The 19,847-nt window shown below is 41.4% G+C and overlaps 1 protein-coding gene and 1 pseudogene across 1 annotated transcript in view; both read left to right on the top strand.

The window, feature by feature from the left end:
• Positions 1 to 10,397, top strand: part of ak5l (adenylate kinase 5, like) — a 10,997-nt gene extending 600 nt beyond the window's left edge. Inside the window, exons 2-8 of the mRNA XM_016285954.1 lie at positions 7,089 to 7,275; positions 7,757 to 7,930; positions 8,178 to 8,350; positions 9,251 to 9,364; positions 9,466 to 9,657; positions 9,816 to 9,902; positions 9,999 to 10,397. Of these exons, the coding sequence (XP_016141440.1) occupies positions 7,089 to 7,275; positions 7,757 to 7,930; positions 8,178 to 8,350; positions 9,251 to 9,364; positions 9,466 to 9,657; positions 9,816 to 9,902; positions 9,999 to 10,019 (948 nt within the window). The 3' untranslated portion in view covers positions 10,020 to 10,397. The remainder of the gene's footprint in view (positions 1 to 7,088; positions 7,276 to 7,756; positions 7,931 to 8,177; positions 8,351 to 9,250; positions 9,365 to 9,465; positions 9,658 to 9,815; positions 9,903 to 9,998) is intronic.
• A 2,095-nt stretch (positions 10,398 to 12,492) lies between these two features.
• On the top strand, positions 12,493 to 13,068 carry LOC107595530 (myosin light chain 4 pseudogene; annotated as a pseudogene).
• Positions 13,069 to 19,847: the final 6,779 nt, after the last annotated feature.

Raw genomic sequence — 19,847 nt, 5'->3', positions numbered from 1 at the left:
GGGGGCATTGATTAATCAAAAGTCTGTGTCTATTTAGCATGCACAATTACATGGTAAATTATATACTTCAAGGTGTCTCTATGGTGATTCTCAAGTAGGTTGCTGTAATGGCAAAGTGGAGGGTCTCAAGCTTGTCAGCAAGAGGGAAGATTCTCCTCAGACAGCTTCAACAAGTGCTTGTGCGGGAGATATGTAGTTGCATACAAAATACTGTGTCCACAGAGGATCACAGAACACACTTCTGACTGGCTTTCCATCTCTAAACTGATCCTATATATAAGGAAGCTCAATATTGTAGGTCATCACCGTGTGTATGACATCTCCTCAGGCAGGACATGGTGAAGGTTGTAAACACGAGTTTCAGCACATCAACACTTTGACTATCACCAAGGCAACAAGCTATGCACTTTATATTTACTTTATGTGACTCATCTTTGGAAATGTGGGCAATGGAGAGCGAGGGGGAGAGAAGGACTGAAACAATAATATTCTTGCATGTGCCCGAACACGCAGTTCACTGAGGAATGCAAACACGCAGGTTTAGATTCGTGTGCATACCACTAGACATACAGAACATCTCTCAAACTCCTCAGACTGAGACCGCATATAAGGAATATTTAGAAAGGTGTATCTAAAGTAGTGAACTTCATTTCTGTGCATAACTATTGTTTAAACTGTCATCATAGCAAGTATATCAGCTATAGTAGGAGAAAATGGAGCTCTTTAGTGTCATTCAGAGACCTAAACTGACAAAAAAATATGCAATTGGTGCAGTTGCTGATGTTTATATGGCCAGAAAGTAAGATTCAATTATGTTAGTTTATAATGCAAATCAATAAAATCTTTATAATAGTATAGCGGACTACTTAAAATGCATATAAATATCAGTTGTCACTTTATATGCCAGTAATAGGTCTTAGTAAGTTCAGAAAAGCTCTTTAGTTTTTATTGTGGGTGTAAAACATATAATGCAATACAATACTATGACGATTGAGAGATGTACAAATAAAGACCTGATGTATCATATTTTATACTCACTTTTAACATTTAAACAGAAACATTTAACTTAAAAAATTATCAAGCAAACATAGGTTGCTTCACTTCCATCTTGAAATATTACTTACAATATAAAAGTCATTTTATGTACTAAAAATTATATTTAAAAAAATCAGTTAAGATTTCATAGCAAAAAGACCCATTTTTTGTTACACTAAAAGTTCTGTCGCACTTGCTTTTTTATAAAAAAAAAGTATAAACTATCAGTCAGATGACAGAAAGCATGTAGTATATTGTGTACAACCGTTTTTTCAGCAAATTATTTATCATGTTGACAATTTGGAGACCTTGGAGTATTAAATATGCCACAATCAATTAAAGTAACTTTAAATTAATTGATTTTAATAACATCTAAAATGATATTTACCATCTTCGAGTCAAGCTAAACACATTAACTTACAGCAATAATACTAAATTTAAGGTTTTGAATAGTATAAATTGCACCTTAAGGTAACAAAGCAGGTTACTACTTTTAACAGTGTTTTTTGATGTTCTTTCCCTGTTGAAAAAAAAACATATGCTGGTTAGGTATGTTTTGAAGCATGGCAGCTGGTTTGAGCTGGTTTAAGCTGGTCCTTAGTTGGTCATGACTCATGAGCTGGTTAAGCTGGTTATGAGCTGGTTTAAGCTGATCATGTGCTAGTCCTTAGCTCCTGTTCAGGACCAGCTTGGAGAAGCTTAAACCAGCTCAAACCAGCTGCCATGCTTCAAAACATACCTAACCAGCATATGCTGGTTTTTCAACAGGATTCTCCATATCAATACTGCATTAGTCCTTAAAAATGCTGTGGTCTGTTATTAAACTAATACCTCTAGCAAATTCAGCCTTTTGTTTTGTTTCTGTTTGGACACTGTTGCTTTATTCAGGGGTTGAATGTGTCTTTAGCTGTTTGATACCTGTGAGCATTGAGATGTAATTTCTCAAGCAGTTTTATTTGCATCAAAAGAAGCAAACAGCTGATTATTTAGAGCTCAGATTTTCCATTCCATGTCCCTCTGAATGGCCTGGAGTATGAACTGCTAACACGTGTGGGATGGATAGAACAACAGTTTGCAATTATTATTTTCTCCCCTGGATGTTATTTATTTTTTCTCTCCCTGTCTTACCATTCAGAAATGGTTTAGCTTTGTTTGGCTAATAAACAAAATATGTTCTTATCTTCCTAGCTTTAAGGTAAATAAGCAAAAAAAAAAATGTCACAATTGTTGAAACACAATGGTCAGTGATGTACAAAATTATGAACATATGGTGAAAGAAGTTGTTTACACAAATAGATGCACTGTAGTTCCCTTTCAGTCGGTCACTCTCGACGTCACGTCGGATGACCGACGAATTGGGATCTCGCTTAGAGAGACCAATCCACTTCGAGTGTAAACTAAATGAGCGAATGCATATTGGCATGCGATTATTGCATCCAGCTGCCGCTGATCACAGCGTGAGCATAAGTAGGCAGCAGGTGCAGTGCATATTCAGCTTTTTGCTTCGGAGCTGAATGATCACATCGTTTTGCTCCTGACTACTCTATTGAGAGAAGAAGACTGAACGAGTTCAGCATGCTCTTTGAGAGCTCTTCGTGTTGGTGGTATGGCGCTTCAGCGGTGGTGGTTTCCCGTATCGAGTGGGTTGCAGACATCAGGCTGCACTACCCCCTGTTTGTGTTGTAGGCGACCATCTTCCCTGTGCGCTTCAGTTCGGCAGTCAGGCGGGTGCTACTTCAGGCAGTAGCATGGGCGGTCTGAGGGTAACCAACCCTCGGGGGACCATCGCTCCTCATACACTCTGCAACCAGTTGAGCTGCCAATGGAAGTGCTGGGCCCTTTACAAGGAGCGTACCAGCAGTATCCTTTGGCGCTCCTCCCGACGATCGGATGTCGATTGCTGCATCGGAGGGTGAGCAGGAGCTTTCTGGAGAGGAAGATTCAGCTGCGCTGCTGCCTCCGGGACTGTAGCAATGCCTGAATCAAATATGGAAATAACGGCTATGCTTTCCCGGGCCACCGTGAGGGTAGGTCTCGAGTGGAGACCTTCACCATGTCCCGAGCCCTCAAGGTTGGACAACTGGTTCTTCGGGGTGGTCCGCACTAGGTCTCAGCGCCCCGGTGCCATTCTTCCCGGAGGTGCATGAGGGGCTTACCTGGTTGTGGATGGCACCTTTTTTTGCCGGAAACCGATCTGCTAACTCCTCCTCCCTCACCACTCTCAACTGTGGTGCAGCTAGGGGGTATACGGAGGTCCCCCCGGTGGAGCAGTTGGTTGCGATGCAGTTGTGTCCTAATACCGCCTCCACCCGGCAGGGCGAACTGTGCCTCCCCTCCCGGGTCTGTAGGTACTCGTCTGGTCTGTCCGGCGATGCTTATACGGACTGTGGAGAAGCTGCCTCCGCCTTACACGCTACAACGTTACTGTAGGTTCTTTAGGCTAAAGCACTGAGGGACCTGGGCAAGGGTGGTCACGATCCGGAAGTTCTAAAAGAGCTCCGAACCGCAACTGATCTCGCGCTCCAAGTGACAAAGGTCTCTGCGAATTCTCTGGGTCATGCGATGTCCACACTTGTGGTCCAGGAGCATCACCTCTGGTTGTGTCTGGTCGACATGAGGGACTCCAACAAAGTTTGGTTCCTCAAGGTCCCTGTGTCCCAGACCGGCTTTTTCGGTGACAATGGCGAGTCGAGAACATGGCCCAGCAGTTCTCACCTGCACAGGAGCAGACTGAGGTGATCCGATGTTCTGCCCTGGCAGGCAGCTGCTGCCTCCACCCATCCGCAATGCGTCAGCCTGCTTGTCACCGAGGGCCGCCCCCTGCGTCCACCCCCGCTTCCGTGCCGCATCCGCAGCAGCCTCAAGCAAACTTTTATGGTGTCTGGGTGCCTGGCTACCAAAACCGTCTCGCTGGCTCCTGAGAACCATCAGACTCGGCTATGCGATTCAGTTCGCCCGGCGTCCCACCAAGTTCAGCGGCATCTGTCACATCAGTGAAGTCGGCTGATGCTCCTGTCTTGCGTGCGTAGATCGCAGTCCTACTGGTGAAGGATGCAATAGAGCCGGTCTCTTCAGCCGATATGACGATGAGATTTTACAGCCCATACTTCGTTGTACCCAAGAAAGGGGGTGGGTTACGACCGATCTTGGACCTGTGTCTTGAACCGGGCCCTTCACCGGTTACCGTTCAAGATGTTGACGCAGGAACGCATCTTAGGGTGCATCCGTCAAAGAGATTGGTTTACAGTGATCGACCTGAAGGACGCGTACTTTCATGTGTCGATCCTTCTGCACCACACACCATTGCTGCGGTTCGCATTCGAAGAATGAGCATATCAGTACGAAGTCCTGCCCTCTGGGCTGTCCCTGTCGCCCCGTGTCTTTACGTAAGTTGCGGAGGCAGCCCTTGTTCCCCTGAGAGAACAGGGCGTTCACATTCTCAACTACCTCGACGACTGGCTCATACTAGCTCAGTCTCAGGATCAGTTGTGTGCGCACAGGGACTTGGTGCTTTCGGATCAACTGGGAAAAGAGCAAACTCTCCTTGGCGCAGAGGATCTCTTTTCTCGGTATGGAGTTAGATTCGGTCGAGCACGCCTCATGCAAGGATATGTTCAGTCGGTGTTGAACTGCCTGAATATGTTCAAGTGCAGGACGGTGGTCCCACTGAAACAGTTTCAGAGGCATATGGCAGCTGCAGCGGCAGTCACGCCGCTGGGGCTGCTTCATATGAGACCGCTTTAACACTGGTTCCATGGCCGAGTCCTGAGGGGGGTGTGGCTACACGGCACTCAGTGGGTCTAAGTCACACCGGCCTGCCACCAAACCTTCACCCCGTGGTCAGACCCTTAATTTCTCTGGGCAGGAGTGCCCCTGGAACAGGTCTTCAGGCATGCCGTGGTTTACACGGATGCCTCCACCACCGGGCCACGTTCAATGGGCTTGCAGTGTCGGAGGTTTGGACGGGACCCAACTGCACTGGCACATCAATTGCCTAGAGTTGCTGGCAGTATGCCTGGCCTTGAGCCGTCTCAAGAGGCGCTTACAAGGCAAGCGTGTGCTGGTCCGCACGGACAACACTGCGACCATTGCGTACATCAACCGACAAGGGTGGTCTATGCTCCCTTCGCATGTCGCAACTAGCCTGCCACCTCCTCCTCTGGAGTCAGAAGCATCTGAGGTCACTTAGTGCCATTCACATTCCTGGTCTGCACAACCGGGCAGCCGACAAACTGTCACGAGCTGCACTCCCGGGAGAATGGAGACTCCATCCCCTGACGGTCCAGCTGATTTGGAGTCGTTTCGGAGCTGCTCAGGTAAACCTGTTTGCCTCTCCAGAAACCTCTCAACACTCGGCACGGACACACTGGCACACAGCTGGTCGCGGGGCCTTCGCAAGTATGCATTTCCCCCAGTGAGCCTTCTTGCACAGCAACTGTGCAAGATCAGGGAGGACGAGGAGCAGGTCCTGCTCGTGGCGCCTTACTGGCCCACTTGGACTTGGTTACCAGAACTGATGCTCCTTGTGACAGCCCCTCCTTGGCAGATTCCTCTGAGGAAGGATCTACTGACTCAGAGACGGGGCACCCTGTGGCACCCATGTCCAGACCTCTGGAAACTTCATGTCTGGTCCCTGGATGGGATGCCATAATCCTGAGGCCCCAGTCCAGCTATGTACCCAAGGTTCCCACTACTCCCTTCAAGGATCAGGTGGTGAGCCTGCAAGCGCTGCCCCCAGAGGAGGCAGACCCAGCCCTAGCTTTGCTTTGTCCTGTCCGAGCATTGAGATGCTACGTAGACAGGAAGCTTCAGGACCTCAGACCAGCTCTTTGTCTGTCACGGAAGGGGAATGCCGTCTCTAAGCAGAGGATGGTCCACTGGATAGTGGGTGACATCACCCTGGCTTATCAGGCAGAGGGTGTGCCCTGCCCATTCAGGTTGTGAGCTCACTCTACTAGAAGTGTTACATCCTCCTGGGCGCTGGCTCGTGGCGCCTCGCTGGCAGATATTTGTAGAGCTGCGAGCTGGGCAACCCCAACACGTTTGCTAGGTTCTGTAGCCTTTGTGTGGAGCCGGTATCCTCAAGTGTTCTCACCTCAAACGGGTAGAAGCACTGAGAGGCCCCAGCTTCGGGTCGGCTTGCTAAACCGCTCCAGAGAGTCCATATCGTAGACCCTGTCGAGCTCCTCCATCCCCTCGGCAGCCAGACGTGGCAGAGCATCCGGCTCCAGGCCCTCACTCGATGAATCCGTGAGAACCGCTAGAGGGCTGGGTTCCATATGTAGAGACCTAAGTGGATCCCATATGTGTAAAGTCCACAGTATAGCTTCAGAGCCTGTATTTCCCCGGCAGACTTCCTGCTATTTTCCAAGAGGGTTACAATCACCTCTAATTTTCCATATGCTCCAAGACGGTTGTTCATATGTGTAAGTGCTTCCGAAACCTCCTTCGGGAAAGATGGGCTTCCGCAACGTTCCGGTTCCACAGGCTTCCACAGGACACTGCAAGGGGCAGTATCCGTGGCACTTTGGTAGGGATCCCAATTTGTCAGTCATCCGACGTGACGTTGAGAGTGACCGACTGAAAGGGAACGTCTCGGTTATGCATGTAACCCTCGTTCCCTGAAGGAGGGAACGGAGACGTCACGTCCCGTCACCACGACTGCTGTACCACCACTGACCGACCGGGTCACTGGCTCGGCTCCTCAGTGAAAACCTGAATATGCGCTGCACCTGCTGCCTACTTATACTCACGCTGTGATCAGCGGCAGCTGAATGAGCATATTCAATAAGCATATGCCAATATTCATTGGCTCATTTAATTTACACTCGAAGTGGATTGGTCTCTCTAAACGAGATCCCAATTTGTCGTTCATCCGACGTGACGTCTCCGTTCCCTCTTTCAGGGAACGAGGGTTCCATACGTAACCGAGACGTTCTACACCCTGAAATAAAAAGAAACACTCAAAATGTTGAGTGTTTCGTATTTCAGAAACACTTAACTATAAGCATTTCATATAACAAAACTAAATGAATTCTGTGTGTACCTCACAGAGCATGTTAACAGGGCTGATGTACCACAGGCCCGAGGACCCTTTGGCATTCTTGGAGAGTTGCCTGCAGAAAACACGAGACCTTGGGGGTCCTGAATGTGTGGCCTGGGACACTTTCATTACACCTGATCGAAAACCTCTACCACCAATCACCCCGGCACAGGGAAAGAAAGCCCCCTGCAAACTCGGTAATTCAGCCAATTTGAAGGCACATTATCTTAGCAAGCAACAAAATGTCTGCTTGAAAAAAAAAAGTCTTGTCATACATGATAGATACAGTAAAATGACACTTTGCATTTTAGCTGCATTGGCTGTTTTAGTTATTGTCAGTTCATTCATTAACACATAATGTCAAACAGAACAGATATTAATGTGTTTTTTATATTGGTCTCTTTCCTTAAATCACTAAAACTACAGTTTCTAGATAAAAAGCCAGCAGCGAAGGAACCATTATTTTGAGTGTGAATCTGAAGGACAGCTGTGAAATTAAAACTAAAGAGCACTGCAAAGAAATTTAGGAAGGTTAAACATGGTTCAAGTGTTTTAAATACCAAAATATCTCAATAATAAAAGTCTAACCACAGATTTGTGTGGGCTTCTATCAAATGAGTGAATTAAGAGTGCATCTGAGGTAATAAAACAGTGAATGTAATCCGTTTCTTTCCACAGATAGTGGTCCTGGTCCAGGCCTCGGACCTTACCGTCGATATGACAGGCTGCCACCAATCCAGGCCCAGTTCTCCATAGAAAGTGACTCAGATATGACAGAGTCCTCAGGACTCATACAGGAATATGATGTCTTTGACCCATCAAAACCACGACCACACATCATATTCATTATAGGTGAGACGTCACGTCCCGTCACCACGACTGCTGTACCACCGCTGACCAACCGGGTCATCACTGTCAGCTTGTCATTTTCAGTCTATTTCAATCATCTGCTCTCTTTCTGAATTCATCTTATTCTGAATTCCAACTCTTGGATCTGGATGAAATGCAATTCAGTAGACTTTGACCTTAATTAATTTGAAATGAGCATTTACATTGTGCTATTTCTGTGTAAAGTGGGATTTGCTATAATATTTTCCAGGTGGACCGGGCAGTGGGAAGGGCACTCAGACAGCTAAACTTGCACATCACTATGATTATGAGCATGTGTCCGTGGGTGAAATTTTAAGGAACCAGTTGCTGCATCATGCCCCCAGTGACAGGAAATGGGAGCTGATTGCTCAGATTATTGCCAATGGAGAACTGGCACCTCAGGTTTGGCAGTTTGACCACCAAATGTGTGAATTTCACAGATATGGTGTATTTACAGCTGCCTAATTACTAAAATAACATAAACTACCATTCAAAGGTTTCGAGTCAGTACGATTTTTTTTTCTTAAAGAAACGATTTAAAACAAATTAAAAGCATATTTTCATATTATGTATAAAAATAAAATGAGTTCACCAAAAAAAAAAAATATATATATATACAGTGGGTACGGAAAGTATTCAGACCCCCTTAAATTTTTCACTCTTTGTCCTTAGGCCATCCAAGATGTAGAGTTTGTTTCTTCATTGTAGCAGATTTTTCGAAATTTAGCATTACATCACTTGCTGACCAATGGATCCTCTGCAGTGAATATAGCAGTGTTATGGATAGAAGTCTCGTATTTTAGCTGGAAGCAACGTTTGAAGTTAAAACAATCGATGATGGAAGATATCTTTATGATGAATTTTTGTTCATTACAAGCATGCAGCTTTTCATTTCACACAACATTAACCGATGGACTGGAGTCGTGTGGATTACTTGTGGATTATTGTAATGTTTTTATCAGCTGTTTGGACTCTCATTCTGATGGCACCCATTCACTGCAGAGGATCCACTGGTGAGCAATTGATGTAATGCTACCAAATGTCTCTCCAAATCTGTTCTAATAAAGAAACACACATCTTGGATGGCCTGATGGTAAGAACATTTCCACTAAATTTTGTGTTTACTCTTTAAGCAACGCTAATGTTTTCAACATATTGAGCACCAAATCTGTATATAAGGATTGTGTGACAGTTTTTTTACTGTATTTTTTTAACAAATAAATGCCCCAAACATCTAAGTAGTGTACGTTAATCCATAGTACTTTAGTCACCCTAGTGTTGTTCTGGCATGGTATCCTGCAGGAGACAACTATTGAAGAGCTGAAACATCAGTTTATCAAAAAGCAGGATGCTAAAGGATTCATTGTGGATGGATTCCCCAGAGAGATCTCACAGGCGTTCACCTTTGAGGAGCAGGTCAGATATTCAGCATTCTGATGGTCTACTCTATATAGTATATGATCTACAGAAAAAAGTCTTTGTATGCTATGAATGACACTCATACAGTATTCCTTCAGATTGGCTCCCCAGACTTGGTGATCTTGCTTGCCTGCTCCAATCAGCAACTCCGGCAGCGTCTAGAGAATAGAGCGTCCCAGCAGGGCCGTCCCGACGACAATACTCACGCTATTGAGAAGAGACTAGATACATTTAAACACAATATCACACTCATTGCCAAGTACTACCAGGAGAGAGGACTTATTGTAAGGGTAAGATGCTGTTCTTTGCTTATTTTTATTTTAAATGTTGAATTCAGCTGGTTTTAACAGCATGGGCTGTTCTGTGGATGATTACAGATGCTGCTTTGTTTAAAAAACTGTCTAGTTTATGTTGTGAAACACAATTCTGTCTCACTGTGCTTGGTCAGGTTGATGCTGATCGAGAAGAAGATTACATTTTCACAGACATTTGTACCATTGTCAAGGAGAGACTGTTCCCTAGCGACACAAATGCAGTAGGTTTTTAAACAGAAGTTACACTATAAGCCACAATTTGTGCTTAAAAATCAGTTTTGCTTCATATTTCATAAACATAATTTTTCTCCCTGCAGAGCAGTACTGAAGATCTTTAGAGGGACGTCTAAACATCCAAACAGCTGCTGCCATTAAATCCAAAATGTCAAAAGCAGCCTGCCAAATATTTTATTTTACCATAATTTTTCATCAATAAACTTGTGGGTCAGAGTCGAGGATCAGGGAAAAGAGTCAAGGAAGAAATATACTATACTGTAAATGTTACACTTGTTGTTGCCTCTATTTGTACTTCACTGTGAATCTTCTCTGTACAACTTTTTCAGTAATTTAATAAGAATAACTTTTCAGTGCAGACATATTTCCAACATTTTCTGTAGTTTTTACTTGATATTATTAATGAATATTTGGAGCTCAAGCCATAAATAATGTGAGTTGCTAAAAAACCCACCAAAGTATAAAATTATATCAAATACAATAACAAAATAAAATGTTTTCAAACAATTTACCTCACCTATTCCTGCAAAAACATTAAATGGATTAAATAATTACAGATTATTAACTAATTTACTTATGAACACAGTGTTTCTGGTTTTATCTTACTCCACAATATGAGCACATTAAAAAGAGGCACAGAGAGAGAGAGAGAGAGAGAGAGAGAGGCACTACAGATATGTCCTCTGGCTGTGTTCTAATTAATAGATGTTCATTCCAGCTGTGCCATTTTTTCACAGTAGGGCATCAGTGAACAAAGACTTTCTGCCCTTGCTGGCAGACCTTGACCAATCACGCAAGTGCCAAAACGCTGTTACTTTAAATACTGAGGAGTATTGAAAAATTAGTGGGGAAAGTAGTAAAGTCTATTAAACATCTGTACCTATTTCATGTAATCTCTACACTGACATTACTTGTAAATTTTTGAACACAAATTCACAATTGAGCCACTAGATGGCAGGCTTTTATTCCTTAAAAATAATTTGTTCTATAGCCTCCCTGGTTTGAAAGAGTTAATTTATAGCCGTCCACAATTACACCCACTTCTGCCATTTTAAGAAATTAATATTATGAATTTTTAACTTTTGAATCTGTGAACTGATTAATAAAGAAAAAAAAATCTTTAAAAAAAATTGCTTGGAAAAACATGAGCTTCGAGTTTGCTTTTAACTACACTAGATAACATTTACCATACAAAGACCATGGTATCTTTATTTTGTGCTAAGTGTGCTTAAAATACTGTGTTATCAACAGCATCACTGTGACAGAGTGCTGGTATGTGCTGCTTCTCAGAATAGATCCACCCTTATCACCTGCCTGGCAAATTACTTTCAGCTCTCCGTGGCACAAGTAGGAGACTCCTCTTTGCTTGCATATAATACAGCTTCAGGTTTTCAGAAGTACAATTTAAATGACTGCAATCTACATATGACATAAATGCACTATGATCTGAATGTTGTTCAGAAAATGTTCTCTTTCATGTTCTGGACTAACATACTTAGTTTAGAGCTTGAACCAAAAAATATCGCTGAACTCTTAAAACCTTGGTGCATTTTTCACTCTTCTTAACTCTGTTCTGCTGTATGTTCTTGAGATTTTCCGCTCTTAATTATTATTTTCTTTTTCATATTTTCTGTCTTCTGAACATAAAAGAAGAAATGTTTTTGTTCATACAATGGACGTCAATGGTCACCAAAAATGTTACCAACATTCTTCAAAATATCTTCTTTTTTTGTTCCTTGGAAGAAAGAAAGTCATACAGGTTTTAAAGCAACATGAGGGTGAGAAAATTATGACAATTTCATTTTTAGGTAAACTAGTCCATATATGTTAAAAGGACAGTTCGCCAACAAATGAAAATTGTGTTATCATTTACTCGCTCTCAGACTCATGCCATTAAAAAAAAGGTTGGATAGCTTTTAAATTTGGTATTCCCCCAAACACTGTACACACAGTAGCTGTCCTTGGCACAGTTTTGAGAGAAATAGCATTGTCTGATTCAACAAATCATACATTTTAGAACTTTTCAGTTGATCCAGTTAACAAAACTGAACAGAATGATTCATTAATGAGTCAAACTGATCCGGTTTTCAAGTTCAATTCACTCAAATTGATCAATCATCTGGAAGTGAAAATTATCAGTGAATAATGACTTACATCTTGGTCTGTTTCTCAGATAAAGATATGTGAATTAATGAATTTTCATTTTTAGGTTACTCTAACGTCTCTACATGCTAACATAATTTTCCTGTTGATAAAAAGCAAAAAAAAAACAAAAAAACGTACGAACAGGGTTTCATTTAAAGCTGACTATAGGGCTATTTAAGAACATTTATTTAATTTGTTCATTCCAATGAGGTAACAGCGTGGTTAGTCTGGTTTTATCTACTGGAAAGAAACATTTCAACATGGTATGAGCAGCACTCAAGTCTGTTCCAGTTCATTTCCTTATATAGTATGCCACTATTCCAGTTCTGATAAGGCTTATCACACTCTCTGACACGTTGATATAAAAGCCCAACGGGGGCTTTTACAACACACTTCCCAGCGTTACCCATCTTCACTCATAACATTGGCATTATGGCACCGAAGAAAGTTGAACCGAAGAAACCAGAGCCTAAGAAAGAAGAAGCCCCAGCTCCTGCCCCGGTTCCAGAGACCCCCAAAGAGCCCGAGCTGGACCTGAAAAGTGTCCCACTGGAATTTACCGCTGACCAGATTGAAGAGTTCAGGGACGCCTTCACTCTCTTTGACGAGACGCCAACGGGCGAGATGAAGATAAGGTACGCCCAGTGTGGAGACGTGATGAGGGCTCTGGGTCACAACCCTACTAACGCTGATGTCCTGACTGTGCTGGGGAAGCCCAAGGCTGAAGATATGAACACCAAATACCTGGACTTTGAGACATTCCTGCCCATGCTGCAGCATGTCTCGAGAACCAAGGACCAGGGGACATTTGAGGACTTTGTTGAGGGTCTGAGAGTCTTTGACAAAGAAGGAAATGGAACAGTGATGGGTGCTGAGCTCCGTCATGTCTTGGCAACACTTGGGGAGAAAATGACAGAAGATGAGGTGGACCGTCTGATGGCCGGACAAGAAGACGCCAACGGCTGCATTAACTACACGTCCTTCATCAAGCACATCCTCTCTGGGTGAGCCGGAGCTGCAAAGATTGCTGAATGAAATTGGAACTCTAAATGGCAACTGTCAAAACACTGGAAAGAAAATATGTCTTGTCTGTATGTCTTGGAAAGTATCAAATAAAAACCATCCAAATTTTGTTTCATCTGAGTTTTTTTCTTTTTGTTCGGTTAATCTTGTTGTTGAGATGTCAAACTCAGATGTGTGTAAAGAAGGAAGGTATTGGAAAACATGATCTACAGTATGTACTCTTAAAAATTAAAGTGCCAGCAAAAACCAAAAAAGGAGTTTTGGCAGCGATGTCCTTTAAGTATTTTTTTCTTAGTGCCATAAACAACCTATGCAACCATTAGTTGCAATTCTCTGATTAGCTTGGCTGTGTGGCATATTGGCTGCATACAAAATTGCATATACAGTAGGCTAGGCAAAAAAAAAACTACAAATAAGCTTTTTGTCCGAATTCACAGTATTCACAAAACAGTAGGTAAAAGTCCCAGAGTAAACTATTTCCGAGTTTATTTTTATTTCTGAAGTGTTTGATGGACATTTTACTATCCCATGAGGCCACAGGAGAGCATAAGAGGTTTTGCTTATCTGCATCTGTTAGATATTAAATAATAGACATTTATAAAATGTTGTTAAGATGTTAATTATTTATAATGTAGGCCTATGTAAAACGTAGTTTTTAAAGACGTTTATCAGATGTTTGTACCCAGCAGGGTGAACGTGATTTAAGTGTGTGTATGTTTTAAGTAGCTATTAATTCAAAAGAAGTACCTACTCAGAGATTATGCAATTTCCAAAGCAGCCATCATGTCCAACAGCACTACTTTTCACTGTTTGTATCACTGTGCTTGTCTATTTTTGTGCACTAGCCTAAATATGATATAATGGCCACAAATTAAAGTGGTCATATGATGCTGCTAAAAAGAACATTATTTGGTCTATTTGGTGTAATGAAATGTGTTTATGCGGTTTAAGGTTTAAAAAACACATTATTTTCCACATACTGTACATTATTGTTTCTCCTCTATGCCCCGCCTTTCTGAAACGCGTCGATTTTTACAAAGCTCATCGGTCTGAAAAGCGAGGTGTGCTCTGATTGGCCGAATACCTCAAGCGTATGACGGAAATGTTACTCCCCTTACCATATTGTGATGCCTTGTCCGGCCGGAGCAAAGAGGCAAAAACATTAAAACCCATTATAAACTAGGCATTTGTTGCATCCAGTGGGGACATAATTATGGATTATAATGACTTATACTGTCTTTTTACACGTTGCGTTGCATCTTTCCGCGTGAACATAAAACCATGTCTGCATTTGTGATCGGAGAAATTACAAACAACAAGTGCTACTCTACACTGCTCAAAACTCACGTTTGAATCATCAGTGGCAAATTCTTTAAATATAAAAAACGTACTTACAGTCTGTGAGTCAGAACAGTCGGCATTGTAGTCTACTCTACCAGGATCAGGAAACAGTCCTCCATAAAATGTGCTGGACACATCTGAATATTTGGGTTAAACTGTTCTGGAACAGTGTTGTATATACAACAACCACTGATTTCTACGAAGGACGACCCCAGGCTGGACTCCACTTCCTCCACGGTGAAAGCCAATCCAGCAATCGACAGCGTGAAGTTGATGTATTTCCTCAGCGACCAGCACGGATCAGCTCTAGGCATGACGAAGTGGAATTCGTCCTCTTTTGGAAGGCCAACCAAAGTAGTTGCACTTTCAAAGAAATAATAAGTTACGCCTTCTTTCTTTGCATGAACATTTGGGCAGCGTTATGCAAATCTTCCCAGATCGTGATGTAGACATGTGGGGGCGTGTTAGAACCAGCGTTTTAGGTAGGCATGGTTGACTCTTAACTTTTATAAAGAATATCTCTTTGGATTTGAGACTTTAGTCTTTGCAACTTTACAGATCTTCTTTATGCACCAAGAGCTTGTAACACTCCAAAGAGAAAACAAAAATTTAAATCGCATCATATGACCCCTTTAAGAATGTTTTCCCATGACTTTTTAATTGGTGGTCCACGTTTGATTAATTTGTTCCCAATTTTTATTTTAGTTATGTCGCGAAACGAGTTCTTAATATAGGCCTATCTTTTCTCGCATGTCTGCAGGACTTAAAATAAAGAAGCGGAGTGATACAAACAATGAACAGTTCTGGTGTTGTTCCGTCGTTAAACAATTAATAAGTTCCCTTTCATGGGAACTTCGTACTGCGTCCTCTAGGGGTCGCTATGGGAAACCTAGAGGACGCAGTGTCTCGTTCCCTACTCAGGGAACCATGGTTGCATAAGTAACCTGAGACGTTCCCGTTCATGGGAACTTCGAACTGCATCCTCTAGGTTTCCCATAGCGACTCCTAGAGGACGCAGTGTCTCGTTCCCTACTCAGGGAACCATGGTTACATAAGTAACCTGAGACATTTTCATGAGTGAGTCACTAAATTTAATTTAAAAAAAAAATTAAAAATTAATTCACCAGTACTACTAAATGAGTCTTTAGCCCAATTTGTACGGTAATTGTTTCTCATGGGGACGTCAGCGATTTTTAAAAAGTAGGGGTTGTGATATTAATCAATGATTGTAATGGTTGCTGCCCGAATCCTAATGACGGTGTTTTTCCACCACCACCGCGTAAAAATCCCTGGCTGAATTAATTGCCATTCGAATCCACGTTTCTGAGTTTACAAAAAGAAATTGATTAAAAATTCAATGTCTAAATCTTATTTGATCATTGCCAAGCGTAACTGCTGCACTTCGCTGTAATGTGCATGCTTATATACAACGAAGGGAAAAAATACTTATGTGAACAATATTTCATTCTGCTCCACCACAGCCAGTAGGAGCTATTAAGAATAAAAAGAAAAAAGAAAGGAAAAGCATGTAAACTACTGAAATGTGCCATTATTATGGCAGCAACATGTATGGAATTCAGTTTTAAAATATGTATTATATAGGCCTACAATTACATAGGCTACATAAAAATATAAACCGAGCAGCTTTATGTTTACCTTACAGCAGACCATCATGCAACTGCCACGTGGACAGAGCGTTCCAGGGTTCATAGGATCACAGAACTCTTCTCCATAGTGAATAAATCGTCATCCGAATCTGAGTTTTATCACTGAGGTGCCATGTACATTTATTTTTACAGAGGTCCACATGAGAAACAATTACAGTCCGAACCGGGCTATTCATGAATCATTCGACCAGTTAGGCTACTTCAAAAAACACTGATTCATTCGTTGATGCTGTCTGTTTCTCGGAGTTGCGAAACTCTTCAGGGTTGTTTGGAAACAGAAAAAGGTAATGTGTGTTCAAGTTCCCTAATATCAACATTTTTTAAGTGTTGCTTAAAAACAAGATGACAGTTGCTTTTACTCTGTTGGTATGTATTAGCCTAACTGTGATTATCACAGAGTAAATCACAACCGATATTTGGAAAAACAGTGCTGTGGCTTGTGTGATATTGCTTAATTTTATGATATTAGAGTGTGAAGAATATTTTTTATAGTCAAAACAATAATTTTACACTACAAATAACCTTTTGTGCATTGCGAAAGTTCGAGTATACCAGTTTCTTTAAAAAGAAGTTAAAACGATCAAACGTGTGAACTTTAAATAGGTAGTATCGGTATACTGCTATTTCTGCTATTGATTATTCTCCTGTGCATAATCACTATGGTCTATTTGAAGAGCAGCACCGTGTGATTAATTTTTGCAATCTTATTTTCTTTCAGATGATACATATCAAATTCATAAAATGCAGACCCTCAGTACACATCCTCAAATAGGCACCCTAGGCTGTTCTGGGCCCTGCGTTCAATTTCACTGTAATTAAGGTTTGGACACAGTGACTATAACATTGATTTGCTAAGTAAGGTATAAGTTGTACTTGAATCTGTAAAGATCAGTGGCTCTGGTAAAGATCAGTGTTGGGTCATATTGCTAACTTTATGAGAGTCGAGTGATAAAGAAGGCAGATTTTGCAACTTTGAACCTCCGAAAAATACCTGAGCTCTTTTCCTCGTGGTTGTCACGCATCTTGTTGTTCTTGTAAATCCACCTTTTCCTCATTATATCAATGCTGTGAAAATAAACAAAAGTCGTTCATATCATAACATTATGTTTGGCGGGAATCCTCCACACTCTTCCCATATCTGACATTTTTGTGATGTTCTCTGCATAACAACATTCTTTGTGATCTATAACTGCAGTAAATGAGTAATTTAGGCGCTTAGAAGTTTCGCCAAGATTTAAATGCTTGTGAGTCCATGAGATTCGCTTTTCGTGCGATTTATATCTGTTTGCCGTTATGATGGCAGTTCACCAACCCTCTTTTGCTTGCAGCTTTGGCAGCTTGAAGCTCACTGGATTTTCCCCATCTATGCTCAATCAGGAGAGCAAAAACAGAACCGCAGGGAAGTACAAGGAAGGATTTTATTTCATTGTTTATGAGAGGAGAGTTTGTTTATGGTGACAGGTAATGCCCTGGCAAGCCCGGTTGACACCACATCTGTACTTTCCCTCTGTTACATCCCAAACAAACCCAGGAAAAGCAGCCACCCATCAATCAGATACTCATTCCTGTCACCACAAACATTATGTCTATCATGCATGTGTCCTTTTACATTTTCATATGCCACATCTCTCATGTTAAATATCCTGTGAGTCATTTAGCATATTTCGCTTCTAGGTGGCCAGTTTTCCAAAGTGTGAGATGAAACCTCAGAGTTTGATTCTTATTTGTTGAATGGTTCGGATGAAAATGTCGTTTTGACAGGCCTCTTGGATTTGAACATCAGAGATTGATTCTTTAGGTTCGACTATAGGCTCAGAAGTGAATCTGTCCCACACAAAGGCTGTTTTCTTTGGCAGGACTGAGCTGTAACCATCTTTGTCTCTTTTCATCCCTAAAAGACAAAGTATGTTTTATTTTAGAGACGTGTATGGTTGTTTTTATACATTCTTTCAGGACATAAAGACCACTGACAGAGATAACAGTTTTAGTTGAGTTCGGATCCAAAGACAACGTCTGCCCATGCAGCTAATGACTCTTTTTGTGCATGCATGTGGATATAGGTTCACATTGGGATGTACATATGGCAGTCGAGTTTAAGTTCACAAGAAACCAATGGACGTGAAACTGTAGTCGATTCTGGGGGTAGTTGATCTCGAGAGAACGTTTGGCACATGATCAAGGAAGCGTGGCCTTGAAGACTGAGCTCGAGCATCTTTATTATCTCAAACAACAGTTTATTATTCATTGATGTCCAGACGTATATTTTATTCTTTAAGTCTGGAGCGCACGGGTTCACTGAGAAATAACAAAAGGATCCTTATATGGAGACATCTCACAGGCGAGACTTTCTCCTCAGACGGCCCCAATAGAGACATGAGGTGATAGGCTTAGATTCAGCGTGGTGCAAATATCATCCTAAATGTCAGAGAACTAAGAGTGCTAAGGAAGACTGATCTCTGAAGCTTACAGTGGGAGAGGGACATCAAAAGATATAAGGTATAAGATATTTCAAAAGAGTCTCCTTTTCTAGTCATCAGTCTTTGCTGTATTTCACTCACACATTAAATGCTCATCCTATAGCTAATATGAATGAGGCATGAGTCTCTCTCTCTCTCGCTCTCTGTCTCTTTGTAGTATTAGCGTTTTGATATTTAAAACTAGATTTTAATAATTTAACTTTCTGCTTTCACTTCAATTTGAAAGTTTTAGTAATTTTGTTGTGTTTTTGTAATACTGTAACTATATATATTTTTTTTTTAGTTTTAATTAATTTTGTTATTTTAGCTCTCCGAGGTAAACTAATTGAAAATGAGAAATGGTGACATGGCAACATTTAAAAAAAAAAAAAATGTTTGATTTATATAGCACCTTTCCCAAGCTCAAGGATGCTTCACAATGACAATAGCAATAAACAATCATTTCATACATAGAAGGACAATAGACATTAGCCAAGTCCAAGACATGTGTGATTGCAGTTGCATATCACAGTATAGTGCAAACAGTCAAATACAGCAAACAATCAAATACAGCAGAGAATTTTTTTTAGTTTTAATTAATTTTGTTATTTTAGCTCTCCGAGGTAAACTAATTGAAAATGAGAAATGGTGACATGGCAACATTTAAAAAAAAAAAAATGTTTGATTTATATAGCACCTTTCCCAAGCTCAAGGATGCTTCACAATGACAATAGCAATAAACAATCATTTCATACATAGAAGGACAATAGACATTAGCCAAGTCCAAGACATGTGTGATTGCAGTTGCATATCACAGTATAGTGCAAACAGTCAAATACAGCAAACAATCAAATACAGCAGAGAACCATAACAGTTTAGGAAAAAAACATATTGTGACTGGTTGAAAAGATAGATTTTGAGTTTGGACTTAAATTCATGCAGTGTGGTAAGGTTATTGTCCGAAGAGACCGGGGCAATGAATTCTAAAGTTTTGGAGCCATAACAGAGAAAGATCTGCTTCCCATAGATGAATGAAAATTCTCGGAAATTAAATGACCATTTATTTTATTTCAAGTAGCAAAAATGTTTAGGGTTTTAGTAGTGAATAATAAAGATTTTGTGGAGAGTTTCCACAATACATTTTAAGCAGCAGAATGGTTTTCAACATTTATAGTACTAACAACGTTTCTTGAGCACCAAATCAGCATATTATAATGATTTCGGAAGGATTGTCAGAAATGTGACACTGTAAACTGGAGTAATGGCTGCTGAAAATTCAGCTTTGCCATCACTGGAATAA

The sequence above is a fragment of the Sinocyclocheilus grahami genome, unplaced genomic scaffold (genome assembly GCF_001515645.1).
Source record: "Sinocyclocheilus grahami isolate Dianchi unplaced genomic scaffold, SAMN03320097.WGS_v1.1 scaffold203.1, whole genome shotgun sequence".
Lineage (NCBI taxonomy): Eukaryota > Metazoa > Chordata > Actinopteri > Cypriniformes > Cyprinidae > Sinocyclocheilus > Sinocyclocheilus grahami.
The sequence above is the reverse complement of the archived record's forward strand: the minus strand, read 5'-3'. Positions and strand labels throughout refer to the sequence as shown.